This window comes from Ahaetulla prasina, chromosome 7 (assembly GCF_028640845.1).
Source record: "Ahaetulla prasina isolate Xishuangbanna chromosome 7, ASM2864084v1, whole genome shotgun sequence".
In the NCBI taxonomy this organism is placed as follows: domain Eukaryota; kingdom Metazoa; phylum Chordata; class Lepidosauria; order Squamata; family Colubridae; genus Ahaetulla; species Ahaetulla prasina.
Genome location: NC_080545.1, coordinates 97,076,247 through 97,092,285, shown reverse-complemented (window position 1 = coordinate 97,092,285; position 16,039 = coordinate 97,076,247). Strand labels below are relative to the sequence as shown.

The following is a 16,039-nucleotide window of genomic DNA, read 5'->3' as shown; positions in this document are numbered from 1 at the left end:
GTTTTTCTTCGGCCTCCTGGATCATTTTACAGTTTAGGATGGGGGTGAGTGGGGGTGGAGGTTGGGGAGACGAGAGGAACAGCAACCCCTGCCTCGTATTGGGTCAAGTTGTTTGGGGGTTCAGAGGCGGGAGGGTGCAAATTTCTCCGGTACCCATTCCTGTGCCGGCTCCCCCAGCCTTAATTTCTCTCTCTCTCCTTCTCTCTTTCTTTCTTTTTCTTTCTTCTTCTTCTTTCTCCTCCTCCCTCCTACTCTTCCTTCTCTCTCTCTCTCCTTCTCCTCCCTTTCTTCTTCTTTCTCCTCCTCCCTCTCTCCCCCTCTCCTCTCTCTCCCTCTCCTCTCTCTTTCTTCTTTCTCCTCTTCCTTCTCTCTCTCCCCCTCTCCCATCTCTCCTCCTCCTCCTCCTCCTCTCTCCCTCTCCTCCATCTCTTCTTCTTCTCTCACCTTCCTTCTCTCTCTCCCCTATCTCTCTTCCTCCTCCTCCTCTTTCCCTCTCTCTCCCCTTCTTTCTCTTTCTTTCTTTCTTTCCTTCTTTCTTCTTCTTCTCTCTCCCTCTCCTCCATCTTTCTTCTTCTTCTTTGTCCTCTTCCTTGTCTCTCTCTCCCACATCTCTCCCCTCTCCTCCTCTCTCCTCCATCTTCTTCTCCTCTTCCTTCTCTCTCTCCCCACTCCTCTCCATCTTTTTCTTCTTCTTTCTTTCTCCACTTCCTTCTCTCTCCCATCTCTCCTCCTCCTCATTCTCTTCCTTCTCTCTCCCTCTCCCTCTCCTCCATCTCTCTCTCTTTCTTCTTCTTCTTTCTCCTCTTCCTTCTCTCTCCCCCTATCTCTCCTCCTCCTCATTCTCTTCCTTCTCTCTCTCTCTCTCCTCCTCCTGCTCCTTCCTCCTCTCACACACATACACACCCTGGACAACCCTTCCAAATTCATATGCTGAGGGCAGCCTAGCGCCATCTCGATCTTGCTAATCGAGGGGTGTTTTTCCCCCCCTCCAAGGTTGATCCAAACTCTAAAGGGTGGGGGGAGAGGAGGGGGGAGGGACGATTCACACCACGGTGTGACTAAGCAGTTCTCGACAGCACAAACACCGGAGGCAGCATGAGCCAGGGAAAAAGCCGCCGTGTGACTCAGATGTTCGGGGAGGAAAAAGAAAAACACAAATGTTCTGCCTGGCGTTTCGTTTAGATTTGCTGCCTCTTGAACACAAGGGGTGTAAAAGAGACAGAGAGAGACACACACACAGAGACACAAACACCATGGTATTATTTTATATAAGAAGGGCAGAGGGGAAGACTACAGGTAGCCCTGGACTTACAATCATTCCTTTAGTGACCATCGGGAGTTACAAAGCAATCCGGCGTGACCCCTTTTCACATGCACGACCCTGAGGTCACGTGATCAAACTCCAGAGGCTTGGCAACTGGCGTGTACTTCTGACAGCTGCGGTGAGAGGGGAGCCCTCCGTTCAACCCTGAGCTTGCAAAATATTCTGCTTTATAATTGGCATTTTCAAATTGCCACAACACCTTGCTAGAAGGACAGAGACAGACAGACGGACAGACAAGACAGCTGAGAATCCTACCCGATGGGATCTTGAAACAGAAAACCAGATTACCCCAATCTCTCAACGTGGTGGCACCGAGTTTGTAACCATCTTCACTCCCCCCATGAGAATGAGACAACAGCGTGCGGCGGCAGCCAAAAAAAGCCAATGCAATCCTAAATTGCATTAATAGATTCAATCAAGATCAAGTGAGATACTAATACCACTCTATAAAGCCTTAGTAAGACCGCACCTAGAGTACTGCATCCAGTTTTGGTCACCACACTATAAAAAAGATGTTGAGACTCTAGAAAAAGTGCAACCAAGAGGATTAGGGGACTGGAGGCTAAAACATACGATGAACGGTTGCAGGAACTGGGCCTGGCTGATCTAGTGAAGAGAAGGACCAGGGGAGACAGGATAGCAGCCTTCCAATATTTGAGGGGCTGCCACAGAGAGGAGGAAGGGGGTCAAGCTATTTTGATTGCAGGAACTGGGTGTGTCTAGTTTAATGAAGAGAAGGACCAGGGGAGACAGGATAGCAGCCTTCCAATATTTGAGGGGCTGCCACATAGAGGAGGGGGCCAAGCTTCCACCAGCGAGATTGGCCAAAATGTTCCCAAACGCATCACCATATTGCTGGAAATGCGGACATCAGGGAACATATTACCATATGTGCTGGACGTGTGCAACAGCAAAAAGATAATTGGATTAGAATAAGAAAAGTGGTTTGATGAGATAACCGAACAGCAAATAGAATCGAAACCAGTATTGTTGTTATTATTCAAATTTCTAGGTTCTACCATATCCCAAGATCTAAAACGGACATCAAAAACGTCATCAAAAAAGCACAACAGAGAATGTTCTTTCTGCGCCAACTCAGGAAGCTCAAACTGCCCAAGGAGCTGCTGATCCAGTTCTACAGAGGAATGATTGAGTCTGTCATCTGCATCTCTATAACTGTCTGGTTCGGTTCTGCAACCCAACAAGACAAACACAGACTTCAGGGGAAGTGGCCAAAACAAACCTGTCACAGCGAGTTGGACCAATCACCAGGAGACGAGGAGTTATAGTCCCGCCTTAGCCTTCAAAACCAGCTGGGTGATTTTTGAGACAATTGCTAGAAGCCACTGAATTCTAGTTCCGCCTTAGCCATCAAAGTCGATTTTTGGGCCAATCAGCAGGAGACACTGAGTTCTAGTCCCGCCTTAACCATCAAAAGCCGATTTTGGGCCAATCAGCAGGAAACACTGAATTCTAGTCCCGCCTTAACCATCTAAAGTCGATTTTGGGCCAATCAACAGGAAACAATGAGTTCTAGTCCCACCTTAACCATCAAAAGTCGATTCTGGGCCAATCAGCAGGAGACATTGAGTTCTAGTCCCGCCTTAACCATCAAAAGTCAATTTTGGGCCAATCAGCAGGAAACGAGTTCTAGTCCCACTTTAGCCTGCCTGCTGGGGGACTTTGAGCTCGTCTCTCCCTCTCTCAGCCCAACTCACCTCACAGGGTTGTTGTGAAAATAGGAGGAGGAAGGACGGAGAATTAGGTTATCTTCAACAAATGATTTATAAAAAATAATAAAGGCGAGATTTAAAAAAAAACAACCCTAAAGTAAAGCATTTTCTGCAGAATGGAGCTCCAAGCAAAACGGCTGACCATCGTTTTTAGTCACAGTCTTGTAAAAACGTGTATATAGGATTTTTTTTAATGGAGTTTTTTTTTTTTTAAGAAATATTTGGCAAGATGCTTTAGACAAAACACTCGCCAGCCCTAGCTAGCAATGCCGGATGTGAAGGACAGCGGAAGCTACAATCCAAAACCAGTATCATAAGTCTCTTTTTTATTATTTTCTTCAGGGGAATAAATGTCTTGGCAGAGGCAGAAGATTATATTCTGCTTCCCCCCCCACCCCCCCCCGAGGGGCCATGGTGTCAGAAATGGATGCTGAATATGGACAACACCCTTTTTAAACGGCATGACATAATCAGGCAAAATTGGCCTTCAAACCAAAGCGATTTTGCATCACTACGTACTCTGCCAAAGCAGCTGAAAACAGGAAAACACCAGAGTCCAATGTTTACATATAAAACAGAAAAGTGTTGCCAGGAAAAGGGAGGGAGAAGTGGGAGATGAGAGACAGGGAGGGAGGGAGGGAGGGAGGGAAGGAGGGGGAGGGAGGGAGAGGGAGGGAAGGAGGAGAGGGGAGAGGGAGGGAGGAGGAGAGGAGGGGAAGGAGGAGAGGGAGGGAGAAGGAAGACAGGCAGGGGAGAGGGAGAGAGGAGGGAGGACAGGGGAGAGGAGGGGAGAAAGAGGGGAGAGGAGGGAGGAGATGGAGAGGAAGGGAAGAGAGAGAGGAGAAAGAGAGCGGAGAGGGACGGAGGAGAAGGAGAAAGAGAGGGAGGGGAAGGGAGGGAGAGAGAGAGGAGAGAGAGAGGAACAGTGAGATGGAGAGAGAGGAGGGTGAGGTGGGAGAAGGAAGGCAGAGGGAGAGAGGGGAAGAGGGGAGAGGTAGAGGGAGGGAGGAGGAAAGGCAGAGAGGAGAGAAAGAGGGAGGGAGGGAGGGAGGAGGGGAAGGGAGGGAGAGGAGGGAGAGAGAGATGGAGGAGAGGGAGGGAACAGAGATGGAGAGAGAGGAGGGTGAGGGAGAAGGAATAGAGGCAGAGAGGAGGGAAGAGGGGAGAGGTAGAGGAGGAGGACAGGGGAGAGAGGGGAAGACAGAGATGGGGAGGGAGGAGGAGAGGCAGAGGGAGAGAAAGAGGGAGGGAGAGGGAGGAAGAGAAAGAGAGGGAGGGAATAGTGAGATGGAGAGGAGAGGGAGAGGGAGGAGAAGGAAGACAGGCAGGGGAGAGGGAGAAGGGGAGAGAGAGAGGAGGAGGACAGGGGAGAGGGAGAGGGAGAAAGAGGAGGGAGGAGGAAAGGCAGAGAGGAGAGAAAGAGGGAGGAAGAGAGAGGAGAGGAAGGGTGGAGAGGAGAAAGAGAGGAGGAGGACAGGGGAGAGGGAGAGAGGGAGGGTGAAAGTAGGAGAAGGAATAGAGGGGAAAGGGGAGGACAGGGGAGAGTGGGGAAGACGGAGAGGGAGGAGGAGGAGGAGGCAGAGGGGAGAGGGAGAAAGTAAGAGACAGGGGAGAGGGAGGAGGGAGGAGAGGGAGCGGAACAGTGAGAGGGAGAGAGAGGGAGGGTGAGGGGAGGCGAAGGAAGAGAGGTAGAGAGGGGAGAGAGGGGAGAAAGAGAGGGAGGGCGAAGGGAAAGAGAAGGAGGGAAAAGGAGAAAGAGAGGGAGGGGGAGGGAGAAGGAAGAGGCAGAGAGGGGGAGAACAGCACCTAATTTCCCAACAAATTGAGTCCACAGCTGCTGTTAGACAAAGATGCTGTCAGAGGCCTGCTATTTTTACGAACTCCCTCATAAAAATTGCTAGGTACCTTCCCACCCACGTTCTTGCTGCCAGTAGAGAAAAGGCAGAGGCAAAAAGAAAAAGAAAAAAAAAGAAAACTTTAAATATCTTAAATGTTTTGCCTTTGGGCAACCGGTGGGGGAGGCAGGTTTAGCCAGCAAACTCCGGGGGTTCACCTGAGGCCCAAAGCTCTGAAATCCTTCGACAAAAGAGCATTTCATTCAAAAGTCTCCTCTACCTCTGACCACGGACATTTTGTGTGACAACAGGAGGTAGAATTTTCCTTCCTTCCTTCCTTCTCTCTCCCTTTTCTTTTTTCTCTTTCCCCTTCCTTCCTTTTCTTCTCTTCCTTCACTTCCCTCTCCCTTTTTTCGTTCCTTTCCCCTTCCTTCCTTTCTTCCTCATGCCCCCCTTTTCTTTCCTTCCCTCCTTTAAACCCTCTTTTCCTTCTTTTCTTCCCTTCCCTCTCTCCCTCCCTTTTTCTTTTCCCCTTTTCCCTTCCTTCATTTTCTTATCTTCCTTCCTTCCTCACACCCTTCCTTCTCTCCCTTCCTCACACCCTTTTTCTTCCCTCCTTCCTTCTTCTCTCCTTCCTCACACCTTTTCCTTCCTTTTTCTTCCCTGCTCCCTCCTTCCTTCCTTCCTTCCTTCCTTCCTTCCTCCTCCTCCTTTTCCTTCCTTTCTCCTCCTCCTTCCTTCCTTCCTCCCTCCTTCCTTCCTTCCTTCCTTCCCTCCCTCCCTCTTTGCTTTCCTTCCCTTTCTCCCTCCCTCCTTCCCTTTTCCTTCCTTCCTTCCTTCCCTTCCTCCTTCTTTTCTTTCCTTCCCTTTCTCCCTACCTCCCTTTTTCCTTCCTTCCTTCCCTCACTCCCTCCCCCTTTTCTTTCCTTTCCTTCCCTTCCCTCTCTACCTCCCTCTCTTTTCCTTCCTTCCTTCCTCCCCCTCCCTCCCTCCCTTCCCATCTCCCAGAATCTCCAACTGGTTGGGGCAACTGGGAAATGAATGAATTCTGGATGGTGCCAAATTTGGGGAACGCTGTCTCCTCCTGTTCTTTCACCAATCCATCTCCTCTCTTTTTCTGGACCCAAAAGGGTCATTTCCTGAAGGCCATCACTCTGCTAAACAAATAATTCCATCAACACTGTCAGACTATTTACTGAATCTGCACTACTATTAATCGTTTCATAGTTCCCATCACCCATCTCTTTCCGCTTATGACTGTATGACTGTAACTTTGCTGCTGGCAATCCTTATGATTTATATTGATATATTGACCATCAATTGTGTTGTAAATGTTGTACCTTGATGAACGTATCTTTTCTTTTATGTACACTGAGAGCAGATGCACCAAGACAAATTCCTTGTGTGTCCAATCACACTTGGCCAATAAAAAATTCTATTCTATTCTATTCTAACTCTGAAGGTGTTCCTTCATCAAATGTGTGGGATTGAGAAGTCCTGCCTGTCTTCTGTCAAACCTCCCGACAAAAATGGGGGTACTACAACTGAAGCCTTCCAGGGGGGGCTTGGGGCTTTCAAATAGAATTGAGTTTTTGTTCTTCCTGGTTATAAGAAAAAAAAAAACTCGCTCTAACATCTCCCTGCGCAAACAAGGGAAATAAATGTCCAGAGCCGTTTATTTACTTGCACAGACACACAAGGACGGTCAACGAGAATTTCTATTCATTCATGATTTCTACATGAGTCACTTGCCTACAAAAGACGCTATTCAAAAGCCTAACAGCATTTTTTTCCCCTTCTTCTTTTTCTTTCTTTCTTTCCTTCCTTTCTCCCTACCTCCCTTTTTCCTTCCTTTCCTCCCTCCCTCCCCCTTTTCCTTCCTTCCCTTCCCTCTCTCCCTCCCTCTCTTTTCCTTCCTTCCTTCCTCCCCTCCCTCCCTCCCTTCCCATCTCCCAGAATCTCCAACTGGTTGGGGCAACTGGGAAATGAATGAATTCTGGACGGTGCCAAATTTGGGGAAGGCTGTCTCCTCCTGCTCTTTCACCAATCCATCTCCTCTCTTTTTCTGGACCCAAAAGGGTCATTTCCCAAAGGCCATCACTCTGCTAAACAAATAATTCCATCAACACTGTCAGACTATTTACTGAATCTGCACTACTATTAATCGTCTCATAGTTCCCATCACCAATCTCTTTCCATTTATGACTGTATGACTATAACTTGTTACTGGCAATCCTTATGATTTATATTGATATATTGACCATCAATTGTGTTGTAAATGTTGTACCTTGATGAACGTATCTTTTCTTTTATGTACACTGAGAGCATATGCACCAAGACAAATTCCTTGTGTGTCCAATCACACTTGGCCAATAAAAAATTCTATTCTATTCTATTCTAACTCTGAAGGTGTTCCTTCATCAAATGTGTGGGATTGAGAAGTCCTGCCTGTCTTCTGTCAAACCTCCCGACAAAAATGGGGGTACTGCAACTGAAGCCTTCCAGGGGGGCTTGGGGCTTTCAAATAGAATTGAGTTTTTGTTCTTCCTGGTTATAAGAAAAAAAAAAACTCGCTCTAACATCTCCCTGCGCAAACAAGGGAAATAAATGTCCAGAGCCGTTTATTTACTTGCACAGACACACAAGGACGGTCAACGAGAATTTCTATTCATTCATGATTTCTACATGAGTCATTTGCCTACAAAAGACGCTATTCAAAAGCCTAACAGCTTTTTTTTCCCCCTTCTTCTTTTTCTTTCTTTCTTTTCCTTTTTTTTTTATTTAAGGTGGCTAATTATGTCTTTGTCCAAATCCAAGGCAGCAGCTAATATGTTTGGCCAGAGGATCCTGGCTGGGTTGTTTGGTCACAAGGATGGATCTGTTTTCTTCGAGAAATGAACTCATCGCAGGTGGCCACTATGGAAGCAAACCAGTATTGGCTCTCTCCTTGCAGACTGAAGTTTACGTCGCTGCAGCCTCTTCATTCAGAAAACCAAGTTCCCCCCAAAATAGGAGCCTTCGGATGACTTAAGGCCAGAATTCTCATCCTCCTTGACTTCTGGCCACCGAAGATGGATTTGTAATGGTGCAAAAATTCTGGAGGATGGGCCACTGCAAAAGGCTTCAATAAAGCTTGAGCCAGTCCTCAACTTAAAACCAAAGTTATGGCCGTTTTTCACACTTACGACAGTTGCATCTTTCCCCACGGTCCCGTGATTAAAGTTCGGAGGCTTGGTGACCGACTCAGATTTACGACGGTCGCAGTGACCGCCTTTTGCGAACGTCGGACAAGCAAAAATCCATGGGGCAGCCGGATTCACTTAACAAGCGGGTCGCGAGCATAACCTCTGCAGCGATTTGCTTAACAACCGTGGCAAGAAAAGTCGTCCAGGGGGGGGGGCGAAGCTGACTTAGCAACTGTCTCGCTTAGCAACAGGAATTTTGGGCTCAATTGTGGAATCATCCGTACGTGCATTTTAAAAAAATGCGATGATTTCATTTTATAGGAGAAAATGCTCGGGTCTATAGGTAGCCAGGTCTACATGCATACAGAGAATAAATCTCTGATTTTATTTAAACTACGTAAGAGAAACCAGGAATTTTGCCAAAGTTTCAAAAAAAAAAAAAACAACAACAACAACATTCCAATGGCTCTTCTCAATTTTAGGTAGCAGATGTTTCTGCTCCGTCAAAATTTATCGTGTGGATTTGAGAGGCTTCGCTTTCCAAAACAAGACAGCCGGTTCCAAAGCACAGCTGGAACCGCTGGAATAACACAAACAAAGCTGCTACAATATTTCTTTTTAATGGACCTGAGAGGGAAGATTCCCTTGATCAAAACAAGCCTTTTTTTTTTTCAATTCTGTCCTATTTCAAAAGATTGCTATACACCAGGACTGGGAAAGTATGGCCTCTTTAAAGGTAAAGGTTCCCCTCGCACATATGTGCTAGTCGTTGCCGACTCTAGGGGGCGGTGCTCATCTCTGTTTCAAAGCCGAAGAGCCAGCGTTGTCCGAAGACGTCTCCGTGGTCATGTGGCCGGCATGACTCAACACCAAAGGCGCACGGAACGCTGTTACCTTCCCAACAAAGGTGGTCCCTATTTTTCTACTTGCATTTTTTACGTGCTTTCGAAACTGCTAGGTTGGCAGAAGCTGGGGTAAGTAATGGGAGCTCACCCCATTACACGGCAGCACTAGGGATTCGAACCGCTGAGCTGCCGACCTTTCGATTGACAAGCTCAACGTCCTAACCCCTGAGCCACCACGTCCCTTTACTATCTCAGAATTCGGAATAATAGAGTTGGAAGGGATCTTGGAGGTCTTCTAGTCCAACCCCCTGCCCAGGCAGGAAACCTTACAGCACTTCAGACAAATGGTTATCCAATATATTCTTAAAAATTTCCAGTGTTGGAGCATTCACAACTTCTGCAGGCAAGTCGTTCCACTTACTAATTGTTCTAACTGTCAGGAAATGTCTCCTTAATTCGAGGTTGTTTCTCTCCTTGATGGGTTTCCACCCATTGCTTCTTGTCCTGCCTTCTAATGCTTTGGAGAATAGCTTGACTCCCTCTTCTTTGGGGCAGCCCCTCAGATCCTGGAATGCAGGTAGTCCTCAACTCACAACCGCAATTCAGCCCAGAATGTATGTTGTTAAGCGAAACATTTATTCAGTGAGTTTGGCTCCATTTTACGACTTTTCTTGCCACACTAAGACGTTAAGTTCGTAACACGGTTGTTAAATGAATCTGGTTTTCCCATTGACTTTGCTTGTCTGAAGGTCGCGAAAGATGATCATATGACCCTGGGATCTTGCAATCGTCATAAATGTGAGTCAATCGCCAAAAGAATTTTGATCGCGTGACCATGCGGATGCTGCAACGGTCGTTAGTGCGAAAAACAGTCATAACTCACATTTTTCAGTGCCGTGAATGGTCACTGAGTGAACTGTTGTAAGTTAAGGACTGCCTGTACTGCTATCATGTTACCTCTAGTCTTTCTTTTCATTAAACTAGACCTAATCAATTCCAGCAATCAATTCTTTATATGTTATATATTTATATGTTTTAACCTCCAGTCCCTTCATCATCTTTGTTGCTCCCAGAATTCCCTGACCCAGCCGGTCAAACCAAGTGCAGTCTTACCCATCCCTGAATCCTTTTTGGTGCCATCCGAGATGATATCCACGTGGTCGCAGTCTACGTCGTAACTGAAAAAATCGTTCAAGTATGTTTTCGACCTTTGTCCGCCAAACATATACAGGCAACGGTTTTTCTAAAAGGGAGGGAGGGAAAAAGAAAAGATACGCCGGGTTGTTAGGTGGGGTCTAGACCAGCGGTCACCAACTGGTGGTCCGTGGACCACTGGTGGTCTGTGAGAAAATTTTGGTGGTCCGCAGAAAAATTATTTGCATTTTTTATGTTGCACTAATTTTTTTTTATTTGCATTTGTATCCCGCCCTTCTCCAAAGACTCAGGGCGGCTTACACTATGTTAGCAATAGTCTTCATTCTATTTGTATTATATACAAAGTCAACTTATTGCCCCCAACAATCTGGGTCCTCATTTTACCTACCTTATTAAGGATAGAAGGCTGAGTCAACCTTGGGCCTGATGGGGCTTGAACTTGCAGTAATTGCAAGCAGCTGTGTTTATAACAGACTGTCTTACCAGCCTGAGCCACCAGAGGCCCTTAAATCAGGGGTCCTCAAACTACAGCCCCTGGGATGGATACGTGCAATGAACATTTGTGTTGCTGCAGAGAATCTCCCCCTTCGGGGTCTTTTTGTGTGCGTTAGAGGGGGGACAGAAATTCCGACTGGGGGTCTGCTTCAGCCTCCTGGTGTGGGGCTTTGGGTGAAGGCTGGAGGCTGGAGGGAAGCGCCGCTGGTGGCGAAGAGCTGGAGGACCTTGTTCCAGTGGGACTGCCTCATGGCCTGTGTCGTGTCCCACTCCTCCGCTGACGGCCGGGTCAGGGAAATCCGAATCAGGCTTGCCTCTGCAGCTCTGCCCAAAGTCCTAGCAAAGTCCTCACAGCAGGCAGGAGACCAGAAAGTGACTTCAGCAAGATAAGTTCGACTTTGCCTGACTCAGAGACTGCCAGAAAGCAGATCCTTTATATACGCCATGGGGTGTGGCTCCATGACTCAGCACTCATTAAGGCCTGCCCCTCCCTTCCTTCTGTTGCCTCCGCCTATCCAATCTTCTGATGCGAGGGTCACTCCAATCAGCTGTTGTTGGAAGTAAACTTTCCTCAGGCTCACATGCTGTGGAGGAGGGGGAGGGGTCTAGCTGCTCCGTTTGCCTGGGCATGGAGCCAGGGCTGGGGCCGGGGGGTGCTCCCTCCTCTGCAGCCTGCTTGGGCATGAAGCCAGGGCTGGGGCCAGGAGGCATACATTCCTCCGTGTTCGGGAGCAGATAAGAAGGCCCCGGCTGCTGTGAGAGCGGGCAAGACACAACAGCCTGGAACTGGGCTGATCCCCCTCTTAACTCCGCTTCCCAGGTTCCAACAACTCCCTGTCTAAAATTTTCATAAATTAACACACAGGCCAAGATAATGTAAAGTTAAGCAGTCCCACAGAGGGCTGGCTGGTCCTTACTGAATGGAATAACATGCAGTGTCCTATTCTGGATTGGACGTCTTCGGGGCCAGCGTTACACGAATCTTCTCGCAAGAGTTTCCATATCCGGCAGTGACAGTCAAAAGCAAAGAGGCCGCTGAATTGTGGTTCACTGGCCCGGCTGTCGTCGACGCTGCCGTTGCATGTCAAAATCCTTCCCCCGAAGGTGTAGATCATGTGCTTTTCTGAATCCATGCACATCTGCCACAAATGGAAGGCATTTTTATTAAAAAATATGGCTTGATATCATGAAAAACAAGACTGTTTTTTAAGAGAGTATATATATTACGCTTTAAATAAGCAGTGACCAACTTTGGCAACTTTTAAGACTTGTCCATTTCAACTCCCAGAATTCCCCAGTCAGCATGGGGAATTCTGGGAGTTGAAGTCCACAGGTCTTAAAGTTGCCCAGGTTGGGCACCCCTGCTTTAAATGTTCCATGGTCTAATGATTGGCTGAGGAATACTGGGAATTGAAGCCCACACATCTTACAGTTGCCAAGGTTGAGAAACACGGTTATAAACATTTTATTTATTTTTTTACTCTTCTTTCCCATCTCTTTTTCTACCTATATTAGTGTACACACACTAACTTCTCTCTGCACATTTTTTTATATTCTCTGAATTTTTTTCACTCTGTTCGAAAGCCTTTTTACAGTTTCCTCTCTTCAACCAACTCTATTTTTTACTTCTCCACCTTATTTTCTCCCAGGGATGTCAATCTGATTTAAATCTCACTTAGCCCAAAAAAAAATAAAAAATGATCTGGGTAGATCTCTGAGAAAGCAAGGAAGAGAAAAAGGGAACTTGGTGGAAGACCAAATTACTATCCTCATTCACTCTTTTTCTGGAGGGAAACTGTTAATTCTTTTCATTAAAAAACCCAAGCAAAACCTGCCCACTGTGATTTTTTAAAAAAAACCTAATTATATCACAAATAAAGACAATTTTCCCACTGATTCCACCCTCCCGTTTCTTCTACTTCTGATTCTACACTAAATCAAGGCAGAGGTGAAATCTACTTATCTTCCTTACCGGTTCGGAAGCGCACACGCCGCGCACACCCTTTGTGCATGCGCAAAACCTTTCTGCGCATGCGCAGAGGGTACAAAACACATTACTTCCTGGTTAAAACCAGGAAGTAACGACAGCCGGGTGGGCGGGCAGAGCCTCGCACCGCGATTGCTACCGGTTCTCCAAACCACCAGCCAAGACCGCTACCAGATCAGGCGATCTGGTCTGAACCGGGAACATTTCACCCCAGATCAAGGGCCTTTTAACAGAATAGCAGATGGGACCTTGGAGGTCCTCTAGTCCAACCCCCTGCTCAAGCAGAAACCCCTAAACCATTTGAGACAAATGGTTATCCAATCTCTTCTTAAAAGCCTCCCGTGATGAAGCACCCACAACATCTGGAAGTAAGTTGTTCCATTGATTAATTGTTCTAAGCATCAGGAAATTTCTCCTTACTTCTAGGTTGCTTCTCCTCTTGGTTAGTTTCCATCCATTGCATCTTGTCCTGCCTTCTGGTGCTTTAGAGAATAGGGTGACCCCTCTCTCCTTTGTGGCAGCCCTTCAGATATTTGAATGCTGCTATCATGTCACCCCTAGTCCTTCTCCTTGTTAACCTAGACTTTCCGGCAACCGTTCTTCATCTCTTTTAGTCTCCAGACTCTTAATTGTATTTGTTGCTCTTCTCTGCACTGTTTCTAGAGTCTCAACATCTTTTTTTTTTATATTATGGAGGCCAAACCTAGATGCAATATTCCAAGTGTGGTCTTATCAGGGCATTATAAAGTGGTATTAACCCTTCATGTGATCTCGATTCTATCCCTCTATTAATGCAGCCTAGGATTGTGTTGGCGTTTCTGGCAGCTGCAGCACACTTGCCGGCTCATATTTACCGTATTTTTCGCAGTATAAGACGCACCTTAGTTTTTGGGGAGGAATATAAGAAAAAAAAAATTATGCCTCTGCCTACCAGCATACTTCGGTATTCATCTGGCTAGCGTCCTGTTAAGTGTGTGAGAGAGTTGAGGCTGTTTGGAAACTGAAACAGTATTTGCTGTGTGAGCAACAAGGAAGGAGACAGCAAGGAGCCTGGGCGTGGCTTAGGTCAACTGTTCTAAAGGTGAATGCTGTGCTGAGCTCTGAAACTAAAACTGAAAGTGAAACTCCTCTCCTCTGCTTGTGTTTTGCTTGTGTTGGAAAACCTGCTTTTGGCATTGAATATTTACTTTATATTATATATAAAGAGAAATTATTCAATCCTGCTGAACCAGTTACTTGTGTGTGCTTTCCGGATGTGATTGTCGCTGCAAACTCTGACAGTCCTTGCAGCTAATAGCGAAAGTCAGCTTCAGCACATTATTGCAGCTTAATTCAGCACGAGCAGCTGATTGGTGGGTGGATCAGCCTCCCGGGATACCCCCAATCAGCTGTTTCAGGCTGAAGGGATTGCCACAGACCATCGCCGCCTCCTTGCCTCACGTTTTTGGCTACATTCAGTGTATAAGACGCACCCAAATTTTCACCCTCTTTTGCGGGGGAGGGGGCAGTGCATCTTATACTCTGAAAAATACGGTAAGTGACTGTCCACTAGGACTCCAGGATCCCTCGCAATAGCAATAGCACTTAGGCTTACATACTGCTTCACAGTGCATTACAGCCCTCTCTCGCGCTCACAAAGCACCACAACAACCCTGGATGTTGCAAACCCATCCTTACGAGTACAAATATGATTAACCCACATTCCAAATGCTCTTAAGCCCCCTAGGATGTGATTAACGCCTGACCTGATGGTCGAACACAAGCTTGGGGCCTCCATCAGCAGCCGTATCTTCGCTCAGCAACATCCAGGTGTTCGTGTCGATGTCGTAGCGATAGAAGTCGCTTTTCAGAGATTTGCTGTTCCTCACAGAGGAATCCAGGTAACGTCCCAAAGTGTAGATCTGCCTTCGCTGGATGTCGATGCACATCTTGTGACAGGACCGAGCAGTCGGACCATTCTAGAGAGAAGAAAGAACAGCAAAAACCAGTTCACAAGCCAGGATCAGGACTCCGCAGAACCTGGGATTCAGCTGTCTTCGATCTGTGAAACTCACTGTCAGGGTTCCGACGGATGGGAACCAACCTTCAAAAGAAGTCCAGTTATTTATTAGGAGCTTCATGTCGGCATGTTCCCAAGTGAAGCCAGCTCTGACCCTACGTAATCTGTGCCCCGATTATGACAGTTTTCCCCCCCTCGCCCCCTAGGGTATGTCATCAATCACATTTGCCTACTGAGCAATTTTGCGGGTTGTAGAGGTCACTCCCCTCCGGCTGCTGTAGGTAATCCTGGGATACAACCTTGAGAGGGATAAGCATGGAATGTGCATCTGTTTTTGGCTGCTGTAACGTTTTGCTGCCTTCCCATCCCCCCTGGCAGCCAGGGATGTTTTGCGAGTTGACACTCACACAGAGAATGTGGGGTTCTTGTATGTGTGATAAACAGAAAAAACATTAATTCCCTCCGGCATTTTTTGTTGGTTTTTTTTTTTAGGAAAGCTGCCGATCGCTCCTGTCAGAAATATTTTCAGATCTTCAGTCAACCTAAAACTCTCTTTAGGAAAACTGGCAGAAGATCACGATGTTGTTTAACGTGAGAGCAATGATCTCGTTCGCCTTCTGCTCTTCCCCAAGCAAAGGGAGGCGATTTAGAAAACCACAATCATAATCCCTTGCTGGGGTGGAGTCTGGGCAACTGAATGGAGCTAGCAGAGTTTTTACTGGCCGGATGCCCTTCCTGTCACCAATGCAGAGGTTTTTTTTTTCAGCAGTTATATTCTCAGTGTGTCCGGAGAAAGAACTATCTACCTCTATCTAGGATCGAACTCAAAGCCTCCTGATTGTGAGGCGACAGCTCCACCTCTAGGCCACCGCACCACTTGTTAGAAAACCACAATATTTTGTTAAAATTTGCAAGAGGCAGAGGCACTTTGAGGCTCAGTGGTTCTGCCAGAACAAAAATTCTGATTCACTGAAACCTGATGGCAAACACTGGAAGATCCACCAAGATTCGTCCTTAGGACATTTCTTAATCTGGCCTACTGTCAGATGCCAGCTTATCCTTCTTGTGCTTCGCTGCTATGTGGTAACAGACTGCCATGAACTGTGGGGTGAAGTGGAATGAAGGGGAGAAATGCTTGGGGAAACGAAAGTAAAAGCTATTATCTCCTCGGGATGCTGCCTCAAGGTCACCCAGCTGGAAGAAGAAAGGAGTTGCGCACCAAACTATGCTTGGACTCACAGCTATGTAAACATCTTGCCTGAATCTGATTGGTTACCCTGGGGTGGACAATGAGAGACAGCTAAGAGAGGGAACGCTGAACTTAGGGATTTTGGGCATGTGATTCTCAGTTCTGGCTTTGCATTTCTGCCATACACTTAACTTCTAATAAAATTACATCTTTCTCAACCGATGGAGCCAAGGATCGTTTCTATTTGGAGGTTTAAGCTGTGGCAGGTCTGACACCTACCTTACCTTTAAAG

General features: G+C 46.9%; 1 protein-coding gene across 2 annotated transcripts in view; it reads right to left on the bottom strand.

Annotated features, from left to right (window-relative positions):
* Positions 1 to 16,039, bottom strand: part of MKLN1 (muskelin 1) — a 110,090-nt gene that overhangs the window by 17,243 nt on the left and 76,808 nt on the right. For both annotated transcript variants that reach the window (XM_058189999.1, XM_058190000.1), the window contains 3 exons: positions 14,305 to 14,517; positions 11,490 to 11,711; positions 10,036 to 10,165 (listed from right to left, as the gene is read on the bottom strand). In XM_058189999.1, coding sequence (XP_058045982.1) covers positions 10,036 to 10,165; positions 11,490 to 11,711; positions 14,305 to 14,517 — 565 coding nt within the window. The remainder of the gene's footprint in view (positions 1 to 10,035; positions 10,166 to 11,489; positions 11,712 to 14,304; positions 14,518 to 16,039) is intronic.